Source organism: Manis pentadactyla, chromosome 3 (genome assembly GCF_030020395.1).
Source record: "Manis pentadactyla isolate mManPen7 chromosome 3, mManPen7.hap1, whole genome shotgun sequence".
In the NCBI taxonomy this organism is placed as follows: Eukaryota; Metazoa; Chordata; class Mammalia; order Pholidota; family Manidae; genus Manis; species Manis pentadactyla.
The window spans coordinates 93,471,069-93,492,458 of record NC_080021.1 but is presented as its reverse complement, the minus strand read 5'-3'; the positions used below and the strand labels follow the sequence as shown (position 1 = coordinate 93,492,458).

Sequence of the window (21,390 nt, the reverse complement as noted above, 5' to 3'; positions counted from 1 at the left end):
TGTTCTAATGTGTTGTTCAGTGCCTCTGTTTCCTTACTTATTTTCTGTCTGGTTGATCTGTACTTTGGAGTGAGTGGTGTGTTGAAGTCTCCTAAAATGAATGCATTGCATTCTATTTCCTCTTTTAATTCTGTTAGTATTTGTTTCACATATGTAGGTGCTCCTGTGTTGGGTGCATAGATACTTATAATGGTTATATCCTCTTGTTGGCAAGTTACAAGTACTGTAACTCCTGCTTTTTTCTCCCTATTGTTTTCATGAAATGTCTTTTTCCATCCCTTCACTTTTAGTCTGTATATGTCTTTGGGTTTGAGGTGAGTCTCTTTTAAGTGGCATATAGATGGGTCTTGCTTTTTTTATCCATTCTATTGCCCTGTGTCTTTTGATTGGTGCATTCAGTCCATTTACATTTAGGGTAATTATCAATAGGTATGTACTTATTGCCATTGCAGGCTTTAGATTCGTGGTTACCAAAGGTTCAAGGGAAACTTCTTACTATCTAAGAGTCTAAGCTCACTTAGTGTGCTATTACAAACACAATCTAAAGGTTCTTTTTTTTCTCCTCCTTTTTCTTCCTCCTCCATTGTTTATATATTAAGTATCATATTCTGTACTCTTTGTCTATCCCTTAACCTACTTTGGGATAGTTGATTTAATTTTGCATTTGCTTAGTAATTAATTGTTCTACTTTCTTTAATGTGGTTTTATTACCTCTGGTGACAGCTATTTAGCCTTAGGAACACTTCCATCTATAGCAGTCCATCCAAGATACACTGCAGAGACAGTTTGTGGGAGGTAAATACTCTCAGCTTTTGCTTATCTGGAAATTGTTTGATCCCTCATTCAATGGTAAATGATAATCTTGCCAGGTAGAGTATTCTTGCTTCTGCTTCACTGCATTAAATATATCATGCCACTCCCTTCTGGCCTGTAAGGTTTCTGCTGAGAAGTCTGATGATAGACTGATGGGTTTTCCTCTGTATGTGATCTTTTCTCTCTCTCTGGCTTCTTTTAATATTTTGTCCTTATCCTTGATCTTTGCCATTTTAATTATTATATGTTTTGGTGTTGTCTTCCTTGGGTCCTTTGTGTTGGGAGATCTGTGCACCTCCACAGCCTGAGAGACTATCTCCTTCCCCAGACTGGGGAAGTTTTCAGCAATTACCTCCTCAAAAACACTTTCCCTTTTCCTCTCTCTTCTTCTTCTGATACCCCTATAATACGAATATTGTTCCGGTTGGTCAGTTCTCTCAATATTTTTTCATTCCTAAAGATCTTTTTTTCTGTGCCTCAGCTTCTTTGCATTCCTCTTCTTCAATTTTTTTCATTTATCATCTCCTCCACCATATCTAATCTGCTTTTAAATCTGCACATTGTATTCCGTAATGAATGGATCTCTGTTCTGGATTTGTTCCTGCATTCTTGAGTATTTTTCTGCACCTGCATGGATGTGTTTATGATTTTTTAAATCTCTTTTAGGAATATTGATGAGTTCATTTTCACTTGACCTCTTTTCTGGTGTTTTGGGGATTTTGGTTTGAACCAGGTTCCTTTGACATTTCATATTTGTATGTGGCACTCTCTAAGACCCTGAAGGCATACTCCCTGGAGTTACTTAGCCCGTGGAGCGATGTCAGGGGTCTCAGCGGAGCAGCGCTGGTGACTGGGGGTTGGGAAGAGCTGTTTCCTGCTACCCGGCTACTGTGCGTCTCTCCACAGCCAGACTAGTCGGCCGAACACACAGGTGTAACCCTCTATGCTTTGCATTTGTAGTTGCTGTAGGCAGGACCTCCCTCTGGCTGGACTGATGCCAGGGCAGGGGCAGCTGGTTTGTAAGCCAGTGCCAGCCTGCTGGAAGGTGCAGCAGGCTGCATATCATGGTGGAATGTCTCAGAGCTGTATAGCCAGCCAGGGGGATGGAGTGCCTGAAGTTCCTGAAAAGTTCCCAACCTGCTGGGCAGAGTGTACCTGGACAATTTTGTCTACCTGTCCTTTTTCCTGAGCAGCAAGCCTTGTGCAATTCTTGCCCATTTAGTAGCCCTCTCACTGTTAGGAAGTCTCTCATACTGCCTGCCTTTCTTTTGTCCCAGAGCAGCTGGATGTGAATCCCTGTTTTCCACAACAGCTGGAATCTCTGTCCAGGTATTCCTCCTGTCTTAGCTTTCCAACCCCACTAATCTCCAGAGCACCATGCAATGTAGGTTCTTGCTCCCACAGCAGATCTCCAGGGCTGGGTGTTCAGCAGTCCTAGGCCTCCACCCTGTCTCCACTCCATTTCTCTTCCTTCTGCCAGTGAGCTGGGTTGGGAGAAGAGCGTGGGTCCCCCCAGATCATGGCTTTGGTATGTTACGTTTTTTGAGGTCTGTTCTTTTCTCCAGGTGTAAGCAGTCTGGTGCTTCCTTCTTTCCTGTTGATCTTTTAGGGTTAGTTGTATTAACAATATTATCATATTATATGTGGTTTTGGGAGGAGGCCTCTGTCTCACCTCTCATGTCATCTTTAATCTGATCTACCTGACTTTAACCACTGTTACATGATAAAACTATCAAGTTATTAGGACATAATTCCATATCTACTGGTTCCCGACTCAGCACTTGATATTTTACCTATTATATAAATATTTCTCCCTTTCCCCAATTGATTTGCTTGGTTCTGGGGAACAGATACCCTAACATCAAAATGCCATCTTAGTTAATTTTGAAATAGCCACAAGTTAGAATAAATACATTAGTAATACTGGTCAGCTACCTCTTTTTCCACAGCAGCCTGATGTGTCTTGATAAGTTTCTTCATTTTGGCAGCAAAGTTGTTACGCTGAGTTTCAAGATCTTTCTCTAATCTGAAACGATGCTTATCCATCTCAGCCTTTAGCTTATCTTCCAAAGTCATCAGCTGTTTCTGATGTTGCTGCATCATTCTCTTACAGCCAGACATTTGTTCTCTGAGCTCATGTACTGGCATTTCCCTTGTAACCTACAACAATGGAGAGGAAAGAATGAAATAAAGCAAAACCTTTTTCTTTCAAAACCATCTTAGACCAGTCTACTATCAACTAAGTAGGTAATTCATGTAGGAGATCCCACTCAGTAGCTTCTAATAAAATTTCATCTGAAAAAGCAAACAAGCTAGCTGGTTCTAAAATTTAAATGGGAATGTAAAGGACCTAGAATAGCCAAAATTTTGAGGGGATATGAAAAGTTGGTAGATTTAAATTCAGTAATCAAAACAAAAGTACTGGTATAAGTAATCAAAAGTACTGGTATAAGGACACACCGAATAGAGCAAAGGAACACAGTGAAATCTGGAAACAGACCCACATATATTCAGTCAATTGATTTACTACCAAAAAGTCAAGTTAATTCAAAGAGGAAAGTGTTTTTTAACAAATCCTGCTGTAACAACTGGTTCTCTGTATTCAAAATAAATAAATGCTTAATCATGCCATACACAGAAATTAATTTGAAAAGAGTCACTAGACAGAAACCTAAAATCCAGAATCAGAGTGCAGGAGAAAACACAGAATATTGTCATGACCTTGGGGTCAGCAAATATTTCTTGGGTAGGACGCAAAAAACACTGATTATAATGAAAAAAATGTACAAACTGGATTCTCGAACAGAGGCAAAATTCAGATAATGTAAGATTAATCATTTAAAGTGAACAATTCAGTAGCATTTAGTATATTTATGATGTTCTACAACCACTGCCCCATTGTAAAGAAAAAAATGTACAAACTGGATTCTTAGAGACAAAATTTACATAATGTATGATTAATCATTTAAAGTAAACAATTCAATAGTATTTAGTTTTTCATATTCATGATGTTCTGCAAGACTGCCTGTATCTAGTTACAAAACATATATAATACTTCAGAAGAAAACCCTGTATGTTTTAAGCAGTTGCTCCCCCATCTCCCCTTCTGGTAACCACCAATCTATTTTCTGTCTATGGATTTATCTATTTTGGATGTTTCATATAATATGTGAACTGTTGTATCTGGCTTCTTTCACCTAGCATGTTTCCAAGGTTCATCCATATTGTATAGGATGTAACAGTACTTCTTTTTATAGCTGAATAATATTCCACTGTATGCCCATACCCTCATTTGTTTATCCATTTATTTGTCACTGGACCTCTGTGTGTTGTTTCCACCTTTTGGCTATTGTGAATACTGCTTTTATGAACATTTGTGTATATGCATTTGTTTAAGTACCTGCTTTCAATTGTTTTGGGTATATATCTAGGAGTAGAATTGCTGAGTCATGGGGAAATGCTATGTTTAACTTTTTGAGAAATCATCAACTGTTTACAACAGCAGCTGACATTTTACATTCTTACCAGCAATATACAGCAGGAGTTCCAATTTCTCCACATGCTCCCTAGTTGTTATTTTCCATCTTTGTTTTTGTTTTTCTCTCTTAATAGCTAGCCATCTAACAAAACAGCAGCAGACTCACAGAGTCCAAGAAGGGATTAGCAGTTACCAAAGGGAAAGGGGTGGGAAGGGTGGGTGGGAAGGGAGGGAGAAGAGGATTAAGGGGCATTATGATTAGTACACATAGTATAGAGGGGGGAGACGGGGAAGGCAGTAATAGCACAGAGAAGACAAGCAGTGATTCTATAGCATCTTACTACGCTGATGGACAATGACTTCAATGGGGTGTTAGGTGGGAACTCAATAATATGGGTGAATGTAGTAACCAGTGTTGCTCATGTGAAACCTTCATAAGATTGTATATCAATGATACCTTAACAACAAAATAGCTGGCCATCCTAGTGGCTGTAAGGTGGTACTCATTATAGTTTTGATTTGCATTTCCCTAATGACTAATTATATTGAGTATCTTTTCATGTGCTGTTGCCCATTTGTATATATTCTTTGGATAAATGTCTATTCAAGTCTTTAACATATTTTTTAAAATTGAGGTATAGTTTTTATATTAATTTGAATAGTTTTTTGGTGGAGTCTCTAGGGCTTTTTTATGTAGTATCAGGTCATCTCCAAACAATGACAGTTTCAGTTCTTCCTTACCAGTGTGGGTGCCTTTTACTTTTTTCTTGCCTGATAATGTAGCTAGGACTTCCAATACTCTGTTGAATAAAAGTATTGTGAGTAGGCATCCTTGTCTTATTCCTGATTTTAGAGGAAAAGTTTTTAGCTTTTTCATGGCCTTTACTCATTTTTAATGGGTTGTTTGAATTGGATTTTAAAACTAAAAATTTTAATTTATCACAGACGGAGAAAAAATATTTGCAGGACATATCTGAGATAAAATACCTGTATGTTTCTTATGAAAGTCAAACACACATATGCCCTATGACTCAGCCATTTTATCCTATGTGTTTGTCACAGAAATTAAAACATCATGTTCAAAGACATATACATGTTTGTAGCATCTTACTATGCTGATGGACAGTGACTGTACTGGGGTATGTGGTGGGGACTTGGTAATAGGGGGAGTCTAGTAACCATAGTGTTGCTCATGTATTTGTACATTAATGATACCAAAATAATAAAATAAATAAATAAAAGTATTTATTTCATCTTCCACTTGCCCCTTAGCAACCTCTAACCTACTTTCTATGAATTTGCCTATTTTAGATATTTCGTGTAAGTGGAATTCTAATAATATTTGTCCTTTTGTGTTTGGCTTATATCACTTAGCATTTTTTCAAGGTTCGCTCACATTGTAGCATATATTAGAACGCCGTTCCTTTCCACAGCTGAATAATATTCCATTGTAGATACACACACACACACACACACACACACACACACACACACACTATGGTTTGTTTATCCATTCATGTGTTGATGAACACTTGGGTTGTTTCCATCTTTTAGCTATTGTGCCTAGTAACTTTTGGTAATACTGAAAGCAGTGAAGTTAAAAACGAAGCATTCTTACCAATTGTGAAAAGGAGTTACCTGACCTTCCAATGTTTTCAAGAAAATTTAAAATCTTACACGTGAAAGTGTAGCAAACATCCACATTTCCTAAACTGAGAAGTTTTAATTTTCTACAATTACACCCAATTTTATTTTTAAAATGTAAACATTATGGAAAATGCAAAAATAACTTTTCATTATCACCCACCTTAAACCTTTCTTCACGTCCCAAAGGCAACCATTATCATTAATATCATGTTGTATACTTACTATTTTTAAATACCTTCATTTTCATCTAAGTAACAATAAATATTATATGGTATTTATTTATTTATTTATTCTAAGATTTAAAAAATATTCTTTTTGCATTCTCAAAACATGTTTCCTAAATGCAGACATTAAACTGGGAATTAAAAAGCCTTTTGCCATTTTTAAATAAGTTGCCTAAAATTATGTTCCAAACTTCTGATACATCAAAGGAAAAAAAAACCCCAAACTCTTAAACTAACCAGACTAGGAAAATTAGTTACCAAAGTTGAAATTTTTTTCACTGAAATCCAAATACTCACAGATTCTGAACGGATGGCAGAATTCTTAGACATGATTGTGTGGATTCCCTCCATCATGTGTAGCTCATTCTTGTTATCTGAGGCATCTGGAAGAATGTTAACCCTACCGCTTTGACTCCTGGTCCTGTTGGACATACGGGGAATAGACTGATGACCGCCAATATTATGCACTGCTCTTGTCTGTCCAACACCATGATCTTGGTCCTGAGGGAAAAAGAGTATTAGATTCAAATATCTTTATCTCCTGAATTCTTGATTATTAGCACCTAGCACACTGCTTGGCACACACAGTCTTCAGAATGTTAGTGGTCTATTTTGAGAAATTCCTTGTATTTGCCAAGACCAGAAAGTTTATCAGTTGTTAGTTGACAGATTAAAAAAATGACCAAGTAAATACCAAAAAGACCAACCAACTATGTGAAAAAGTTAATCAATTCAGAGCTATTTCCAAAGTGTAGTCTTTCCTCTAAAATTTTTGACATTATTTTGAAATCCATTTCTACTACACATCTCATGGGGTATACACAGAGGCATACAAGGGGTATACTGCTCATTTCTCAATGATTCCAATGGTGAAAACAAACCCCAACCTCTTTTTTTTAATCCTATAAACATCCCTTTTAGTTATTTTTTATTGAAGCCTTTTATATTTCTTTTCTTCTCAGAATATAGTCTTTAGCCTAAACTTCTTCCACTAAGTAATTTAATATTAATTCCTATCTATTTTTATGTAAAATTAAAAATTGTATATATATTTAATCATAATTAGAAGACTGTTCTTCCCCAAGAAACCCAGCAGACTTTGGTATCTGGGCACAAATATTACAGTCTTACCATACCAAAACTCTTTAAGATATGCAGAATAATAAATACAGACCCATGGTATATGGAGGATCTTTTCTTACATCCACAGCCTTAAAAAGTTGCTGTTTTTGTAATGTTTAATGACATTAGAATTTTATTAATTTCACTTTACTAAAGTATTTCATATACCTAAAATAGCCCCAATTTTCTAGTGACTACTGTTAGAACTAAAAAACAATATCAAAAATACTAAAACTGTTTGTAAGAAAGTCTTCTATTTTACAGTTCATTAATTATGTAGTGTTATTAAAAAGAAAAGTAACTACTACTCCTGTTTTCAGAATGCAGGGATCTTTCTCAATAGAAAGCAATAAAAAAGAATCAAAGCTTTGGCATTGGGACATGAGCAAAGAAAACAGAAAATACTTAGACTAAAAAAGATAGCTCCACAAATCATAAGCTTTATATTTTCCTTTGAGGAAGTTCTGTAACATTTCTACTGCAAATTTGGAAACATGGCAACATGGAAACAACTTGATCTCAAGAGTAATATATGAATCCGAACCCATATGCTTTTATAGTAAGTTAGTTAACCACTCTGAGCCTTACTTTACTTCCTATAAAATGAGTATTTTAGAACCATGTAGAGGAATGAATCCCTATACACAACTGAAAAGAATGAAGTGTTCTTAGTAACAGAATAAGAATCCTTGGTAATTTTTTTCCCCCAGGATAAATTTAGCTAAGTCACATGTTTATTTTATTTATTCTATTTATTTATTTATTTTTTAAAAAGCAAGAAATTTCCGATTTAATATACATTCATCAAACATTACACAAAAGGCACTGGGGGAGAGGTTTATACAATAAACAAGACAAGGGGAATGGTTGGTAATTCTAATGACTTCTCTGTGAGCACCGTCAACCTCCAAAGCCTGTAATTTCAAATACTTCCAAAAGCGTGTCCCATGCCATCAGACAATCAGGCAAAAAAAATGTTCAGTAGACCAGAATTTTGAGAGGGACTAGATTAAATAAAAGTTGAACAGGTTTCTCTAATAAAAGACTTCACAGAGCTTTACTATGCTAATGTATACTACCAAGAATTTGGTTTAAAGAATGCAAAACCTTTTTCTCCTGGGACCTTAGAGAATCCCTGTGAAGACACAATCTGGAAACCACTGATACAAAAGATTCTTGGCAAGAAAAGTTCCATAAGGAAAGAAGCCAATAAAGAGACCCCAATACTTGAGCCGTTTCTAAGTTATTACCTTTTCTTCCTGTGCTGGCCCTTTATGTGCCTCCTGGGAAAGGACCTTCTTCGTCTTTTGATTGTACAGATTGTCCAGCACTCTTTTTTTTTCATCCTTTGCCCTTTGAAGGAGCTCTATTAACACTGTTGTAGGGCGCTCCCGAAGAACAAACGGGTGCTGGTTAAGAGTAGAAGGCAAAAGTCAGGTTGCAACCTATATATTTTTTCATTTAGAACAAATGAATCCCTTCTTGGATCCTAGAGTTACTATCTTAAATAATTACAGATAATGCATGTAATCTATGGTTATCTAATTCTGCTATGCTTTTTACTTCTTATATTTATAAAATTTAATTTACATGTATACACTCTGTGCCTACATAACTTCCCCTGTACTTTTTATGAAACTTTGAACATGACAACTTTGTTGGCCAAATGAAAATGCAGAGTTGAAATAATCAGAGTCTAAGTAAACATTAAGAATTAAGTCCAATTAGAGCCCTAAGTAAACGCTTACAAATTCTTAGAACTGGTTTCATAGAGGAGACACTATCAGTTCTGAATTACATTAGATTTCAACAGGAATGTATTTACTGATGGTGAATTATGTAACATACTACTTGGGTATAATGGGTTCCTTTATGTTGCTTAAATGAAATTTCATAAAACACTAGCAGTTGATTAAAAGACGTTATGTATTAGTGATTTTTACCATTAATATTTAATAAAGCTTAACATTATGAAATACAGAAAAGTAGAAAGAACAATTCTACTATAAGATTATCATTGTTACATTTGGTATTTTTTGGACATTTATGTCTTCTCAGAAATTTTCCGTGTATAGATTTTGTTTTGTAGTTAGCACACAGATTGCAGAAAGATGACTTGTGCACTGGAGTTCATGAGATGATCTTGAATTCATTTAAGACTTTTACCTCCTTTATTGGCTCAAATTTATTTCCTCTCTGAAGAGTTGTAACTATATATTATTCTCTTTTTATTGCTGTAAGTATTATGTTATTTCAACTCATAATGTCTACAGACTATTTCATCAAATATTCATGCCAAAATTACATAACCATTATTCTAATTCTGGATAATTATTTTCAATTTTTCATTCTGAGATAAATAGCTTCATACAGTAAGTCACTTTTTTCCATTTTATTTTTTTTCCTTAAGACAGACTGCAACAGAAATGTGATTAGGCTAAAGGGAAGGATGCACTTGACAGATTCTTCCTATCACTTCCAATAATGTCAATATACAAAATGGACCAGGTAAATGAATACATATGCAGGTTTGGGATCACCCAAGGTCAAGTATCCATTCCTGGTGGGCTGGGTTATTACCAAAAGAGCTTCTTTTGCCTTCATTAGGCAAATGTAAGAAGCCAGTCACATTCTTCCTTTTCCTGAGCCTTAGCTTGGTATGTACCACTATTTATAATATTTGGTCTTTTTTATCCGAAAGTAATGTATCTTGTAATTCTAAGTTACTTAATAGTTTTCTACAAATGGATCCTGCTTATTTTTCACTTACATAATTCATAGCTATACTAAACCTTTTGTTGCTATTGTGAATACCTAGTTTTTGGGCTTTCATTTGAGACTGTAAGTATGCTTAGGGCCTAGAATTCCCTAAGTGTTACTGAAACTTTATACTGCTCTTCTACATACTGTAGTTACAAATAACCCTACTGAATATGTACATGATCCTTTCAATATCCTTGCATATTGAACTGCGTGTTGGTGAAAACAAACTGAACTTCTTTGAAATTCTAAAACATGCATGCTGAAAGTCTAATTTTCTAGTGAAAAATCCACAAAATTCCTTAGGATCACAAAAGATAGTCAACTGCTACTCACTAATGCCTTATCTAAATGTTTTAAGAACTATATTAAATTGAACAATACTATTATTGCTATTAATAAGATGTCAACATCTAAATGAAAACATTTTTGAGAACATAAAGTATATACTAATAATTTATTTAAATTAGATAACCAAACCTATTGAAAAGTGAATAGAATTCACATTACTTTTAAAATATTTTCATTGGTAAGTTAGAAAAACATATTTCTCAAAAGGAAACAAAAATGTTATATCCATTTTTAACAGTTCTTTGGAAATCTCTTTTCTCCCACAGTATTTATGTAAATGTATTACACATCATTTCTCTTCCTTTCCTATTACTTTATATAGGACAGATGGATATATAAAGTATGGTAGATACAAAAATTAAATCCAAAGTTAAACTATGCTTTGCCACCTCTAAAATGACATTGTTCCACATGAATTAAAAATTGTAGTTGTAACTCATGAATATATTCTTGCACATATAAAAATTAAGTCATTTAGTACTACTATATTGAATATTTAACTATATATTCTATTCAGACATGGTAAAAGCAGTTAATTTTGAAAAACAAATGAAAAAACTTAGCAACTAAGAAAATTTCCAAGAAAGAATGGTATTATGAAATTAGTATTTTAGCAAAACCCAGTACAGCGTACTTAATACTGATTATTCAAAGAAGAATAAAACACATTCTTTCAAATAATTTCTTGGGTGTACAAAACAGAGTATAACTGACCTTTAAAAGTTTCTTTGATGTAGGGCGATCTTTAGGGTTTTTCTGGAGGCAAGACTCTACAAAGTTGCGAAAAGAACTGGACCTATTGTAAAGGAAAGTATTAAGTGAACATATTGCTATTTCCTTTAAAAACACATCCACAAATCAAGGCATGTCCCTATGGGTGGAAGGGAGAATAGAAATAATAGAAAAAAAGCAGACACAATACACTATATATTTCATCATATAAGTCTATAAAAAGCTATGCAAAGCAACTAATGAATCTTTACCATTTTCCAAAAATAGATGTGCACACATTATTTTAAAATCCTGCTCTCACATACTTAAGTATCACAACTCATTCTACGTTGTGGTAAATTAGGGAAGTCAATCATTTTCCTTTTTGCATTCAAATCTAAGATAATATTCTTTTTAGTATTTTTTTTTTCTTTTCTCTAGCCATGTCTCTTTCTTGCTTGACCCTTGGATCATCTTCCATATAGCATGTTTCAGAACATCACGCTATTTGTTTTGGAAAGAACATTTTTTATACCTAAGTATTTAGTGTCCTTGAGCAAATGGACAAAAGTTTCAGAAAACAGTAAAATTTTTTTAAAAAATTAGAATTCTGTAACATACTATTATATAGTGCTACTGATGAGAGTTCAGTAAGGCAGTAAGTAAAAAATATTCCATCAATGTTTGTCATCAATATTCAAATAAGATTTAATTCTTTTATACAAGAATTCTTTTTTGAATCCCCAAAGTATCAACCAGTGTAAAGATAGCCTGTGTTTAGTGTATTTATTATTCAGATGTACCATAATAAACTCTGTGCCAAGATTTCTTCAAAACATCTCTACAGAAGGAGCAAAGACCTGTGAACTTGCCTTAATAATGTAATGATAAAAAATAAATTATTGCTAATTTATGCATCTTACTTGTGAATTTTAAAGTATTTGTTAAGTACGGTAGGTAGTTCCCTAGAATTTTTCAAATGCTAGATACACCTGAAGACTTTCCCATTAAAATTTTCTATCATTGATAAAAATCCTTCTTTCCTAAAACTGTCCATCTGCTCTCAATAAACTTCTTTACATGAATAACAGTGTTATCAAAGAAGCACTAGGAGATGCAACATCAAAGCACATTCTGAATAATAAATAATAACAATTAGAATCATCCAAAAATTATGAATTATCTGGTAATTCTGATAAGTTATCAAATCATTTTTACCTATGTTTTATACCATATCAATTATAAACCATTCCCCAATTAGATATCTGTACAGGTTGTGGCAATCTATATATTGCAGTTTTAAAACATGAATGTTTAAATCATGCTATTTATTATATAATCAGGGTTGTATGTGTCACTAATGTACAAAAAATATATTACTTTTTATACAAAAGCCATACTTTTTGCTCCTATCTAGCATCATCTATCTTTTATTTCTGAACTGAGTTACATATATGCTATGAAAAGTAGAGATAATAAAGGATAAACATGATGTAAGGATAAAATAAAGCTATTTTAATATTTCTTCAGGTTATATACACTTCACCTCATTGAAATGAAATCATTTTGATAACATTATGAAAAAGTATTTAAATTTTACCATGTTGAACAATATATCTCTCAGTCATACTCACCATTCATTAGACTGTAGTGTAGGGGGGTTATTTCTGGTAATGTGACATAAGGCATGCCTTGCATTCATATTAAATAAAGGAGGCTCCCTTTCCGCTATAGAAGAAAGAAAACTTCCTGTTAAATATGTGCCTGTTATATAGGAGCATGGATGCACTGTTAGTTTTTTTTTTTTTTTAAATAAACCCCAACTTAGGAAAAAAGTTGCAAGTGGAGTTCAGAGAACTTAGTTAAGTGAGTCAATAGAGAGGAAATTGCAGCCCTGATGCACAACATCTCTAAATAGTATATTTTTCCAATAAACAAGAACACTCTAAGAGAACCTAATACAGTCATTAAATCAGACCATTAATATGAATACATGACTATTATCTAATCCTCAAGCTCCATTGTAGTTTCAATCAAATGTCCCAATAACGTCCTTTGTAGCAAAAATGACCTTCGATCATCTGCATCCTTAAAGGAAATTGTCCATTTTTTCTAAGTTTTAAACTTACATAAAATTGTTCATAAAATATCCCTATAATCCTTCCAATATGTGTAAAATCTGGAGTCATGTCCCCTGTCATTCCTGATATTGGTTGTTTGTGTCTTCTTTCTGTTTGATCTAGCCAGAGGTTTATTAATTTCATTAATTTTCCCAAAGAACTAATTTGTGATCTCATTGATTTTCTCTATTGTTCTCATTTTCTATTTAATTGATTTCTGTTTTGATCTTTTCTGGGTCTCTTTGTTCTGTTTACTGTGGATTGAATTTGCCCTTCTTTTTCTAGTTTTAAGGTGACAGTTGAAGTTATGACCTTGACAATTCACAAGTATACAATTTTGACTCTCGAATATCCCTCAGTTTGGCTTTATGCTGTTATTAAATTTAGTTTACACATCTCTGGAAGGAAAATCACAGAAGCAAGTGTCACGCTTTTCTCAGTGTATTTTATGATGATCCTATAGAACAGGTCCATGGCTTCAGATCATCTTGTCTTTGATGGTGTTCACTTTGATCACTTACGGCCATTCCACAAGGTTTCATGGTGAAGTTTCATTTTTTTTCTTTGTAATTATTAAGTATTTGTGAAAAGGTACTTGAGTCTATATAAATATTCTGTTTTGCATAAAGATCATTTTATTCTCTTATTGTATAGACTTATATTCTTCATTTAATAATTTATAACCTGCTATCATTTATTTTGATGTTGAAATTGTTTCATTTTTGAGCAGTTGAGAATCTTTTTAAGCCGACTTCTGCCTTTCTGGCATGGCTCCATCATTCCCTGCTCAGTTCCTTGCTCTCTGGAACACTAAGATGTTCCAGGATCATCTTATGCTTTCCCTACTGTGGACACGGTTCCAAGGAGCTGTGGGAGGCAGTGTGCTCACTGCTACTGCCTGTGTCACTTCTCTTAGATCCTGTCAGTGGATAAAGGAAGGGAACACACACGTCCCTCATATATTTGTATTCATACTTGCACATTAAATATCTTTAGTTGTTTATTGAAAACAACTGAGTTCACTACAATATCTTAAATCCAATGCTATGGTACTATTTATTCGAGCCTTCTCTTTCCATTATTTGTAGCACCCTTCTCTGACAGTAAGAAACTTCACTCTCATTATCCTTAATATATTTGATGAATCGCCCCTGTACATAGTCAGTCTCCCATCTTGGCCACCACCCTTTCCCCTTTTTCCCATCAAGTTTTCAAACCCCATTCCAAGCCTGTCTACAGTGTGAATGTCCACTTCATCCACTCAGTTTCTGACACCCCATCCAAACTGGATCACTTTCTGCAGTGAGGCCCCCCTCATCAGCCCTCAGGAGGGAAACCCCCTTCCTTTCAATCAGGCACTGCCACTGTGTCAGGTGACCCGCCCCCAAATATGGACATGCTCCTTGGCCTCTGACACCCCATGCTGGGCTACTTCCAGGTCTGAATGCTTTGGTTACCCCACCAGGACTCTGAATCTCCAAACTTGACTGCGCCCTCCCTGCACAGGTTCTGCTTCCACATACAAGGCATTATGTCTGTGGGAACTCCGTCCTCTCCTCACAGGACTCTGACACGCCACGCTGGGCTACCATGGCTCAGCAGGTGACATGGACACCTACTTTACACTGTCCTCCCAACAGCTTTAAGAATGAGTAGTTTGATCCAGGAAGGGGAAGGGATTACTGAAGAAATTCTTTACGAATAAAATAACTTCTGTTTCTACTCTGATTTATTAAAGTATTCAAAAATTCTAAGTGGTGTACCATCAATATATCAAACCAGAGTATGATTTTTGATCTGTCATTTACTATAAAGCTGAACATCTCTATTTAGTCAAAGAACACTGAACTTAGCTAAAAACCATAGAGATTTAATAAATCTAGACTGCAGTAGCTTTCAGTGGATTCAAAGGATATTTTCCATTTCAAATACTTTTTTAATTGAAGTATCATTGATATTCAATCTTATATTGGTTTCAAGTATACAACACAGTGGTTCTACAGTCACCCATATTAAATCCTCACCCCCACTACTGCAGTTATACTGTCAACATAGGAAAATGTTACAGAAGCAGTGCTTATAATTTCCATGCTATTCTACTATCCCGGTGACCAGCTTATGGCTGAAAATTTTTGTGCCCTTTGATTGCCCTCACCCTCAACTACTCACCCCAATCCCTCCCCCACAGTAACCACCAGTCACTACTCAGTGTCTATAAGTCTATTGCTATTGTGTTCCTTTTGTTTTGTGTTTAGATGCCACAAATAAGTGAAATCATATGGTATTTTGTCTCTACCTGGCTTATTTCACTTAGCATGATACCCTCTAGCTCCATTCATGTTGTTGCAAATGGCAGGATTCTTTTCTTAGTAGATTATCCACTTATCTACTGATGGACAGTTAGGCTGTTTCCATAACTTGGCGACTGTAATGCAACAATAGACAGAGGGGTGCACCTATCTTTTGGAATCAGGGATTTTGTTTTCTTCAGGTAAATTCCTAGAAGTGGAATTACTGGGTCATATGGCATTTCTATTTTTAGTTTTTTTAGTAACCTACACACTGCTTTCCACAGTGGCTGCTCCAATTTACATTCCCACCAAGAGGGTAGAAGGGTTCCCCTTTCTCCACATCCTTGCCAACACTTGTTTTTTCTTTTCTCTTGGACAGAGGCCATTCTAACTGGTCTGAGGTGATATGCTATTGTCGTTTTAAGTTGCATTTCCCTGATGATTAGTGATGTGGAGCATCTTTTCATGTGCCTGTTGGCCATCTGTATTTCTACTTTGGAAAAATGTCTGTTCTTGTCTTCTGCCCATTTTTTAGTCGGGTTTTTTTTTTTTTTTTGGTGTTTAGTAGTATGAATCCTTTATATATTTTGGATGTTAACCCTTAATAGGACAAATAATTTACAAGTATACTCTCCCATACTGTAGGTTACATTTTTGTTCTGTTGATGGTATCCTTTGCTGTACAGAAGCATTTTGGTTTGGTATATACTCCCACTTGTTCATTTGTTATTTTGTTTCCATTTCCTGAGCAGTTGTGTACAGGAAAAAACTGCTCACACTTATGTTTGATAGATTTTTGCCTATGTTTTCTTCTAAGAGTTTTATGGTTTCATGTCTTACATCTAGATCTTTGATCTACTTTGAGTTTACTTTTGTGTGTAGAGAGTTATAGACAGTAATCTAGCTTCTTTCTCTTGCATGTAGCCGTCCAGTTTTGCCAACATCAGTTGTTGAAGAGTCTGTCCTTTCACCATTGTATACTTATGGCCTAAGAATGCAGCACTCCAGTTTGAAAAAGACAGATGCACTCCTATGTTTATCACTGCACTATTTACAATAGCCAAGATATGGAAGCAGCCTAAATGTCCATCAGTAGATGAATGGATAAAGAAGACGTGGTACCTATACACAATGGAATATTACTCAGCCATAAGGGAAAAACAGATCCTACTATTTGCAACAACATGGACGGAGCTAGAGGGTATTACGCTCAGTGAAATCAGCCAGGCAGAGAAAGACAAGTACCAAATGATTTCACTCATATGTGGAGTATAAAAACAAAGGAAAACTGAAGGAGCAAAACAGCAGCAGAATCACAGAACCCAAGAATGGACTAATAGTTACCAAAGGGAAAGGGACTGGGGAGGATGGGTGGGAAGGGAGGGATAAGGGTGGGGAAAAAGGAAGAGGGCATTATGATTATCATGTAGAGCGTGGGGTGGGCACGGGGAGGGCTGTGCAACACAGAGAAGACAAGTAGTGATTTTACAGCACCTTAGTACAGTGATGGACAGTGACTGTGAAGGGGTATGTGGGGGGGACTTGGTGAGGGGGGAGCCTAGTAAACATAATGTTCTTCATGTAATTGTAGATTAATGATACCAAAAAAAAAATCAAACTGTACAATAAGGTATGCAGCCTGATAATCTAATCCTCATAGCTAACACAAAGTATTAAGTAACCTAAGTAGCAGTAAGTAATTCATGAATGCTTTAGAGACCCTTCATAGATGGTAAATTTATAACCACAGACATATTCTAGGTGTTTAACAAATACTCATTAAATGTTAGACACAGATACCTCAAAATTAATACCACAGTAGAAACTATTTTAGACCTAATTTAATACAGCAAATGTAATATACCTAAATTAACATATATATATATATACACAAATGGCCAAATAACCAAAGTGACAACCTTGATAGATATATTGCTCCCCTTAAACACTGACATAAAAATTAAAATCTGTAATTTGGTACAGAAATTGAGATAAAACATTGATCAAAACTTACTACACAGTAATGAAGAGCAATGCTTACCTAGTTCAATGCATGTTATTCCAAGAGACCATACATCAACTTTGTTATCATATTGTTCTTCATTCCTGCCTAAAATTATTTCTGGGGCCACCCTAAAACATAAAATGTTACTTAAGTTAAAAAAAGAAAAGAAAAGTATACTATTCTTTAAATACGTAATGACCGTCCACATGGAGAATACCTGTGTGAATTTCAGATGATATATCTGGACATAAGAATTCTTAAAATGGGAAATAAATGCATTACAGGTTGTGAGGTAAATATTTACCATTGCGTACACAGTGTTAGACTTATTCTCACCATTTGTCATGATCATGTACCAGCATCCTGGAGGAAAGACTCCCCAGAGCAGGGTTGTGTTCTGCATCAATTCAAGTTTGCAGATTGTAATATTGTATATCCTTTATGCCAGCAGTTCTCAAACATTTTGGTTTCAGCATCTTATTACAAAAGTCTAAATTTTGCTCGAAAGGGGGCATTTTGTCACTGGCACTTGTTTTCTTGAAGTAAACAAACTCACTACATTTAGCTGAAAAAATATCTGCCACAATAAGCAACAATGAATAAGCAGTTTGTCAGTCTTTTTTGCAAATAGGAGTAGTGTTCTGTGATAAAAGTGGCTAGGACAGCCACTCATAACTAAATAAATCATACAATTATTAACTTTGGAGGCATCTTGGTTATAAAATGAAACGCTAATTCGCATCTTCAGCTAGACTCTAATGTTCTCACTGGTGCTTCACCTTATCCTTCCTTTGTACTTGTTAAGCACAGACAAACATTTAGAACAGTTTCTGACTGCTTAATAAGATTGTCACCAGGCATATGTGTGTTCCTGTGTGTAAAAATATGTAAATATCTACATAGTGCTGTGTTCCTAATATACCATATACAAATTAATACATATGTAACTTTCAATCGCCAATAATAGAGGGCTTCTAATGTGTTAACATGTTGAAATAAGCTTGGGGAGTCACTACGTTCAACAAAGTTAAAAGAGTAGTTTTGTTTTTAATGCACAACTTTCTAGCTCCTTTCTAGTATCTAATATTGATCACTGATTTGTAAAGAGGGGGACCATTAAGAAGCATTATTTGTCCAAAGAACCCTTTTTTTATACAGGGGAAGAGGATTCTATCTAAACTAGGGTTCTACTTAAGAAATTTTTGGTCATACAGAACAGTAGTCTTCAAACTTTTTATTTTCTTATTTCCAATGAATTTATTTAAAAAATGTATCCACTTGTTCATTTTTGAGTTGGTATCTAAATTTTATAAACTTAATAGTTGCAAAGGATATAATGCACACATATGTATATACATTATTTTGTATATGTGCTTTACAGATATTTACAACTTGGAGCTGAGGACCTCACTCATTCAATTCATTAAAAACACTGCTGTATAATAACCTAATTAGCAAACCCAGTCTGCACGGTCATATTAACCATTCTGTCAGGAAATGCCAAACTTCATTTTTCATTGTAAATAACATGTTAGTGTGTCCTCATGACAATTGTCCCAGTTATAAATGAGATCATTTGTGATTCACTAGAAAAGAAGATGGGAGGAAAGATAATTGGGGAAAAGAAAGAGCAAGGAGCAAAAGGAACTGAGGAGAGATGACTGTGAAGGCAGAAGGCCCTTTGCCAAAACTTGGTGTCCTAACTCTTCAATATTTCTGATGCTATATATTCTAGATGTTACGTGTTCTCAAATTGTCCTTCTGGTGATGGTTTGAGGCTTTTAATTCTCAGAACAATGCATCACTCTACTATTCAGGATGGGCGAGAAGCCTTTCTTTAACAAACTGGGAGTTTGGAGATTTGAAACGTAGGTGGAAAAGAAGATGCAGTAGACCTAAGACACTTCTCAACATATACAGAGAGAGGACATCTATGGAAGTTGAAGATGTGGAAAATTATTCCCTTCAGACTTGCTGACATTAATATGGAATTATTTATGAATAAAATTAGATGATGTCTAGAAGTCGCTTCAAATAACTGGAGGTGGGAGGGAGGGCAAGAAGATCAAGTACACAGGGCAGCCAGGCCCTGGGGTAGTGCTGTTAGGTTGAGCTGACCGCTGTGTGAGCCTTCTTTATATTTTTGTCTGTTTCCCTGTATACTTGAAATTCCCCACAATAAAAAATGAAAACAAAAAGTTCCTAATCAGCTACCAGTCTTCAGGTACTCTTATTCAGAAGATACTGACACACAGTAAGTATAAATCTAAAGAAAATTTCCACTTAGCATTTCTATCTTCTCCCTTAAAAATTTAAATTTTTTCACTCCTACCCCCAATACATGATGTAGATGATAACAGGAAAGAACCGTAGCGGCGACAAATGATACAATAGGAGATACAAGGGCAGCACTCCAAATCTGTATCTGAAACTACAGTGCTTAGAGTAATATCTAAAGCAGCACTGTACTTCCAAGAGAAACATAAAGCACCTGATAAAAGTACAACCACACACTGCCTATTTCAATTATGAGGATCAGTACCAGATAGGACTATGCTTACCAATGTGGCGTTCCCACAAAAGACTTGGCAGAAGAGGCCATGGAAGCAAATCCAAAGTCAGCAAGTTTCGCCTGGCCTCCTGGTGTCAGAAGGATATTTCCTCCTTTGATGTCTCTGGGTTTAAGGAACACAGAAAATTATTTGTCTTTCCTTTGTAAGATTATACTGAAAATGATGAAGATCATATAAAAATTTATAAAATAGGGAAGGAGAAATCAGAATAATTAAGGCCTTGGATAATCTTTCAGTTGGGATAATGAGAATTAAGATCCAAACTAAGAAATGAGATACACAGAATTCCTATAAGTATATAGTAACAAGTTTCTAAAAGAGAAGATAAAATAGCAGTAGAAACAGAAGAAAAAAATTAGGTAATTAATAGCACATACTCGATATTTGAGTGCCTGTTTATTGGTACAAGTAATGGTTTAAAAATTTAGCGGAACATTCTTATATGACTGTAAGATTTCTGAGTATACCCTTAACAATAAAATGGAAAAAAAAGAACCTGATGCCCCAAATTTGTTTTTTTTTTTTAATTACTCATATCATTCCAAATTTTAGCATAGTTCTCCTACCTAAATATGAAATGAAAACTGAAACATATGGGTAAGGTAATATCAATGACCCCAAATTTACTTTTAAGCTCTTTTCTAAATCAGCAACGTACATGTGAACTAAGAAAATTATAATGGGATTGTATGCCCAATGGGCACCATAACATTCAAAAAGAAAGAAATTTCTAAGCACTTGTCAATTCATACTATACAGAATTATAATGGATGTATTATTAAGTCAGTCTATTTTCTTCCATTTGTTTTTTTAAAAAATGGAAGGTTCTCTGAAGTTGAGAAGACCTTAGGTTCTGCTTCCAACTCTTTCATTCTCTTATTTACTGTGGATGTGGATTTTTCTCCTGGACCTTACTATCCTCATCTAAAAAACTGATACCCATTAATTTGCAATGATTCTACTATATAAGTTTACTATGTATTGTCTGGTTCACATAGATAATTTTAAAAATGCTAGCTTCCTTCTAAAAACAGGCAAAACCAATACCAATGCTAAAAATGTACTTTATGATGGTTTAATCTTTAAATTACTATCCATTATCAAGGATTATCAAGGATTATCTCAAAAGCATAGAATGTTAAGTAGCTTTTCCTTGTCTATGTCATGGAATCAATGGAACAAATCCGGCATTATGAGTCACCAGGAGGACAAAAGATCTAGGTTAGTTCTAGTCTAATCTATCTTGCTTCATAAGCTTTGAGAAGTGAGTCACAAATTGGGGCATCAGTTTCTTC

The 21,390-nt window shown here is 35.0% G+C and overlaps 2 protein-coding genes across 4 annotated transcripts in view; one reads left to right on the top strand and one right to left on the bottom strand.

The window, feature by feature from the left end:
* The window catches only part of LOC118935859 (WASH complex subunit 5-like), a 51,005-nt gene extending 31,459 nt beyond the window's left edge, over window positions 1-19,546 (top strand). Inside the window, exons 8-9 of one of the 3 annotated variants that reach the window (XM_057498126.1) lie at window positions 9,699-9,792; window positions 19,113-19,546. Coding sequence is in view for 1 of the 3 variants with exons in the window: in XM_057498125.1 (XP_057354108.1) it covers window positions 16,442-16,509 (68 nt within the window). In the remaining 2 variants the exon portion in view is untranslated. Of the gene's footprint in view, window positions 1-9,698; window positions 9,793-16,441; window positions 16,927-19,112 lie in introns of those variants that run through there. The other 2 variants (XM_057498127.1, XM_057498125.1) reach the window with 2 other exon arrangements.
* Window positions 1-21,390, bottom strand: part of LOC118913910 (serine/threonine-protein kinase TAO1-like) — a 232,030-nt gene that overhangs the window by 7,329 nt on the left and 203,311 nt on the right. Inside the window, exons 10-16 of the mRNA XM_057498123.1 lie at window positions 20,084-20,197; window positions 17,559-17,650; window positions 12,741-12,834; window positions 11,110-11,191; window positions 8,535-8,693; window positions 6,460-6,663; window positions 2,749-2,973 (exon numbers count right to left, since the gene is read on the bottom strand). Of these exons, the coding sequence (XP_057354106.1) occupies window positions 2,749-2,973; window positions 6,460-6,663; window positions 8,535-8,693; window positions 11,110-11,191; window positions 12,741-12,834; window positions 17,559-17,650; window positions 20,084-20,197 (970 nt within the window). The remainder of the gene's footprint in view (window positions 1-2,748; window positions 2,974-6,459; window positions 6,664-8,534; window positions 8,694-11,109; window positions 11,192-12,740; window positions 12,835-17,558; window positions 17,651-20,083; window positions 20,198-21,390) is intronic.